This window comes from Calonectris borealis, chromosome 7, assembly GCF_964195595.1.
Source record: "Calonectris borealis chromosome 7, bCalBor7.hap1.2, whole genome shotgun sequence".
Lineage (NCBI taxonomy): Eukaryota > Metazoa > Chordata > Aves > Procellariiformes > Procellariidae > Calonectris > Calonectris borealis.
Genome location: NC_134318.1, coordinates 6,094,641 through 6,100,640, shown reverse-complemented (window position 1 = coordinate 6,100,640; position 6,000 = coordinate 6,094,641). Strand labels below are relative to the sequence as shown.

Below are 6,000 nucleotides of genomic sequence, written 5' to 3'. Positions count from 1 at the left end.
TTATACAATTAAAGATTAATTATGTTCCCAAAAGCCTGCGTAGTTCATGTTAGAGGACTTAGGATAAAATGTCTCATTAATAAGAGATGGGGGTAAAAAGGGGTTGGTCTCCTTTCTCTTTTTGTTTTGGCTGATCTGAGAAGGAAGGATCATTTCCAGCTCTCCGGGGCTTGCTGCAGTGCTTGCCGCCAGTTTGCCCACTCACCCCAAACCTTAACACCCGTCTCCGTCAAAATGGTCGCTCATATCGACGGAGCACTCTCCACCCAAGAAAAATGGAAATCATTTCTCTCCATTCCTAACACCTCTGTGTTAGGATCAGTAGGTGCGCTGGTAAGCAAGGAGATACTAGGATTTGAAAAGGATTTTTTTAAAAGAGAAGGGGGACGAGTTGCATTTATTTCTGTAGAATGAAGTCTTTGCAAACATGAAGAAACAAATGAAATGCTGGGATGTGCCAGTCCCGCCAGCAGCCCTGGAAGTCAAACCTTTACACAAAACAGCCAAAGGAAGAGCCTTTCAAATACTTGTTTATATTATCTCTGCACACCACAACCTGTTTTTCTTACAAAACACATGTACTTCAAAGGAAAAATTAGTTAATGAGACCAACCCTCCCCCAGCCCTCCTCTTGCCTCCCACAGCCTCAGGCACATCGGACCAGAAAGACAATCAGAAAGTCCCAGAAGACACTGCCCAGGTCAAGGGCCCTCCATTTGTACACTGCTAGAAGTGAAGCAAAACCCTTGTACCAAAGCACTTTGTATTCCCTTGGCTTTTTTAAGACCTACCACCTCTCGTGTGCCCGAGCGTGTGTGCTTCCCAGGGAGAACGCTGCTAGAACTATTGATTTTTGGTAATGTAGCTGTACTTTCTGAGAGTAAACATGCTACAAGATTTAGAGGACGACCACAGACGTATTTTTCTGCTCTCGTCTCAAGCTGGCTTCTCACCGATGCTTCTTCGCTCCCTGAGGCTCCCCACGACAGAAGCCACCGGACGCCAGGCGTGGGGATCACAGCCGAGCCACCGTACGGCCGAGATCTGCCTCGGGCAGTGGGGAGGGAGGCCCCTCAAACATCATCCTCTGAGACCCCCGAAACACCGGGAGCTGGCTTCCCGTCATGGAAGCATCCTGCGCTTGGGTCCCCGGGGGCTCGGGAAGAGATTTCAGAAGGCCAAGCCTCTACTTTTGACTTTCACTTCTATTTATCTTGGGGAGAAGCCAAGCAGAGCTGAGAAAGATATTTATATCTCCCCTCTCTCCCCAGCCACCACGGAAACGCTCTGGTTTCAGAGGAGGCCTGTAGCACAGCTGATGAAATGCCTTCTATAAAAGCGTTTTAGCATTTTTTATTCTGGGCCAGGAAAGAAGATACCTGGAGGTTGTTACACTTCACGCGCAGACACTGATAACCCTAAGACTTGCCTAGTCCCCCTCCTGTCCCTTCCCATGGGTGCCAAGGGCCCACCTTTCCCCAAAAAGGCTGCAGGGAGCACGAGGAGGCGCGGATCAGGAGCAGCTAGGAGGGAGGCGTGCAATCACCCGCACGGTTACCGAAAGCCGTGTCATTTGATTGGAGTGGGACGTGAGGCTCAGCAAAAGCGCAGTAATTCTATAAATCCAAACACGCTGAAGGATTTACGTCCTCACTGCCTAAAGAATAAATAAGAGGTTGGGGGTTGGGATTTTTTTTTTTTTTTTTAAATATTATAAATGAAAATGAACCTGATGGAGGTAAAGGTCAGCTTATGAAGTCAACACCACACACGCCGTGCAAGCTACTAACTCCCATCAAGGGAATAGCACTTACCAGACTAAGTGCCCTCTGTCTCCCTGCTGCCTTTCCAAATTAAATTAGAACCGAATAAGGAAAGAGCGTTGTTAACTTTTAACCCCAGACCCAGCAACTCTAAAGCAGACGTGCCAGAGATGTGCCCTGCCTTTCAAACCGCAGCCAAAGGCTCAGAAACCTTGCGAGGATGCCTAGAAGGACACGGCATCTCCCATGGGGAGGATGCGGGAGCCTAGAGAGCAGCACAGCATCCTCCCAGGAGCATCATCCCAGGACCTGCAGGGGATGCCAGGGACTGCAGCCACGCCGCCTTCCCTGAAAGCCATGAGTCCCTGAGAGAGGGAGTGTACTGGTCCACGGATAACCCATATTTCACATGTCAGCCTGCAAACTACCGTAGGCCCACGTGTGCAAGCGCTTCTCCTTCTCCCTCTCCCTTCTGGGGCGCCGGGTCCAAGGACACAACTGCGCAGGTAACGATGAAAGGCAGGCAGCCCTGCAGTAGCTCCCAGAAAGCAAGCTTTTCTCCTTTTCTCTCCCAAAGTCACTTATTCTGAGCCAGGAAAAGCCAGCAGCACGCCTGTCATTTCTAACATGCCAATTTCTCTCACTTAAGACAATTCTGTTCAGATGCTGGAAACCCTTCTTCCTCCGAGGTCCGTTCCCCTCTATTACCCACAAATTACACAGCAGGGCTCCCTTGGGGTGCGACAATCATTTTCTGAAGGAAGACAGAGGTTGAAGACTTATTTTGGGAGAGAAAGAATCACACATCAAACCGCTCGCTCCTTGCAAACCTGAGCCAAAAACGCTAGTACAAACTTCCGCCCCCAAACCACAACAACTTCCTTATCAAAGGCAGAGCAATAGATCAAAACCAGGATGCCTCTTTTCCGCATTTTTCCCCCTTTTGCCTAAGCCTGTAAAGTAGGTTTTACCAAAGCACTGTAGAAACAAATGCAAAGGAAGACGATTCCTCGACGAAGCAGTTAAAACATATGTCTAAATGATGTTGTGTTCCTGAGTGCGGGTATTTATCACGCAGCCATCCTCGGGGCTCGCTTCCCGCAGACAACCCTCCCAGAATGAGACAGCACCTTTGTGTTCAAACCTGGAAACAACAGTAATAAATCATGGCGCTAATCCACGTAAGGACAGCAGCGACGTGTTTCAGCTCCGGTTATGAAGAGTGGAGATGCCAACACAAACTGGTGCTTTTAAATCACCTGTCACGGGCTCAACAAGCATGAGAAATATTAATGGATTCACCTGGAGAGGCCCTGGACAGCGGGAGGACAAAATAAGTCCAGACAAGGGAAGGGAGTAAGAGGTATTTAAAACTTCCTTCACGTAATCTCTGGCTTGCACTCATGCTGCCTGGCCTGGATTTTGCTGCTACCATCAGGATTATTGATCAGTTTTTAAAGCCTTACATCATCTACGGTAGTCAGCCAAAAAGGACCCATCCTGAATTAATAAAAAGTCCAAGCAGCTCTGCTGAGAGCCTCGGTGCTCAGAAATGCCGAGGGAACAGCGATTCACTGCAATGCCTTGCAATTAAAAACTATCACCGAAGAGCAGCATTATCATAGGATAAAATGCATACATACCCCCCCAGTCTGCGGGGAGCTCGCTTTGTTGTGAACTCCAGCCACAGAAAGCAGTGCCTTAGGGTAGGGGTATTATAGATTAACAGTACAAAACTGTCCCCGGTGAATCAGCGCTGCGGGCGAGCAGAGGCATGTAATGTCATTAGCCTGTGACCAATCAGCCTAAGAAACCTGGCTGCCCTCGGCTGGGAGCTGAGGGGGGGTCACGTTTTCCATATCTGGAACAAGCACAGAAATTAGCAACTTCTGAGACGCGGGAAGGAAGAGGCTCGCAGCTCCGGGAACCTGCGGCTGCGGATGAGCTCACTGTCATTCCTGCTGCGCAGTCCACGCTGAGGACAGGACGCCAGCAATCCCTTCTCCTCTGTTTTGCTCAGGTTGAAGGTGTTTATCCACCAAAAGATCCCTTCCAGGAAGGCATGTGAACAGGCTGAGCACCACTCGTCTCTGCCTCCATGGGAGAATATGTGCAGGAGGATCACTTTTGATAGGCAACCCAGCGCTATGGCCATGCAAGATCGTGCCGGGAATCAGGGTCCAGCAGCAGACAGCAGCGTGGAGAGAGCTCAAACCAGGAGATTAAACTCAAGCTTCAGAGGAGCCGCAGGCTTTACAGCTTCATCTGCTCTGCACGCAGTGACAACAGTCACCAGCTCGCCCGGCGGCAGCCGCTACCCGCTGCGTGTCCTGATCGGGAGCAGCGGTGAATGAAGAAACAAACTCAGAAAGCCGGGAGGGACGGGAGGTTGCTTTCTGTGGGAAATCAGCATGCTACGGTGCCGTTATCCCCTTCGGGGAAGGGAAGAAGCAAACAAAATCCGCTGACAAGCATGGAGAAAAATTAAGCGGCATTTATGAAGAGGTGCCTCAACATGGAGCAATGAAACCTGTTTGTTTTCAGACTCTCTGCATCCTCCCCTGGAAATTCCTGGCAGTACTCACAGCAGAGCATGACCCCAACACCCCAAACCCTTCTTGCACTATCTTACACTACAAGGGAGGAGAGGGACACAGACAGGATCAGACCACGAGCTGTGACTTGCCCAAATAAACATCAGGCTATTTTTCCATCTCATAAGGGATGATACATTTGAATTAATGCTCGTATAACAGCTTGGGACGGAAAACACTGCAGAAGAGCAGAGAACAATTGCTCTTCCAAATCATCTGGCTAAAGCACAACTGCGGTACCCATGCCAGCTGCAGCAGGGAAGGCGCCAACTCCTCAGCAAACTGCTCTGTTACAGAGCTGATACCAGCATTAAGCAAAAAGGATTGATTGAGGAAAAGTTACTGATGGCAAAAAACATGGATGGATTAAAAATTAAAAAAAAAAAAAAAAAAGAAAATATATTTAGAAATGTGAAAGTAACACTTAGAAACACTGATGGACTCTAGGAGGAGTCCACTGAACTCCAGCAAACTCCATTCATCTGAGCTCTTCTGATTAACCTCCTTTGCTGCACGAACCACAGCCTCCAACCCTGCTTTTGGGATCCCACCTACCAGCTTAATGCGCCTCACCCCTGCGACCTCCCACGCAGACCTGTCAGGGTCTCTCAGGTCTGAGCAGCACCTCTGTCGCTCCTCGGCGGGCTGACTCGTGAACACAGTTCAGCGACGGAAAGCTGTTGGTAAAAGTGGGACCTCAAGGGCCAGCCTGCCCGTGCCCCGTTTCGGCTTTGCGGATTTATGCTACCAACACCTTCCTTTTAACTACCCCGATGGCCTACAGAAGGCCGTCACCTCCACAGCAAGAAAGGGCAGAAGCTGCCCCCGTTCCCAGGCTGCAGTCCGTGCTGGCAGAGCTCCTTCTTCCTCATCCTGAGAAACGCACCAAAACCCTTTCCATTTGCAACCTAAACTCCCCCAAACTACGACAGACAAACCCCACATCAAATCCCCTGTGGCTTCCAGGAGATGAGACACAACCGGGCAACGTGTCAAGATCTGGGGAGTTTGTTCAATTAATAGATTTTTTTTTCTTCTGTTTTCAACTTTCAAAATATGTTTTCTGAAACAGTTTGGTGCCAAAAAAAAAAACTATCGGATCCCTGTATTATTCACTCTGGACACCACTCCGCCAATGATTATCTGTCAGAGGTTTAGTTGTGTTTGGAAGCTTGCCAGCAATAATGCACGAGAAGTGTAGGAAAAGCAGGTAGATGGGCACTCATCCAGAGAGGCGGCTCTTCCCCGGTTCCCCCTCTCCTCTCCAACTGCTTCCTTTTCACAGCTTTTTAAAGGACCGCTGGCCAGGCACCCAACACCTTCCATTACTGCGCAGGTGTTACAGGATTAAGACATCGTGCAGAGTGGCAAGGCAAGGGTGGAAGCGAGGGCTAGGAAGGGCAGAGAGGGGAGGCAGGCGTCACCTGGGCCATCACCACGAGCACGCTGCCTGCACCAAGGCCTCCAAGCGTCAGCCACAGAGCTCGGCGGGCGTACGCGGATGGTTTGTTTTGTGCTGCAAGTGTGCAGCTGGCTCTGGAGTGTCTCTCCATCACCAATATAGCACCGAGTCCTTCCACCCAGATAACGCGAGGAACAGCCCTTCCCCTCTCATTTTCTTTCAACCTCTGGCAGGTTTTAAA

General features: G+C 49.8%; 1 protein-coding gene across 6 annotated transcripts in view; it reads right to left on the bottom strand.

Moving 5' to 3' along the window:
• ASCC1 (activating signal cointegrator 1 complex subunit 1) overlaps positions 1–6,000 on the bottom strand; it is a 40,189-nt gene that overhangs the window by 4,908 nt on the left and 29,281 nt on the right. The window contains exon 10 of one of the 6 annotated variants that reach the window (XM_075154142.1): positions 4,951–5,034. The exons of the other annotated variants lie outside the window; for them this stretch is intronic. Within the exon in view, the coding sequence (XP_075010243.1) occupies positions 4,966–5,034 (69 nt within the window). The 3' untranslated portion in view covers positions 4,951–4,965. Of the gene's footprint in view, positions 1–4,950; positions 5,035–6,000 lie in introns of those variants that run through there. 6 annotated transcript variants of the gene reach the window in all.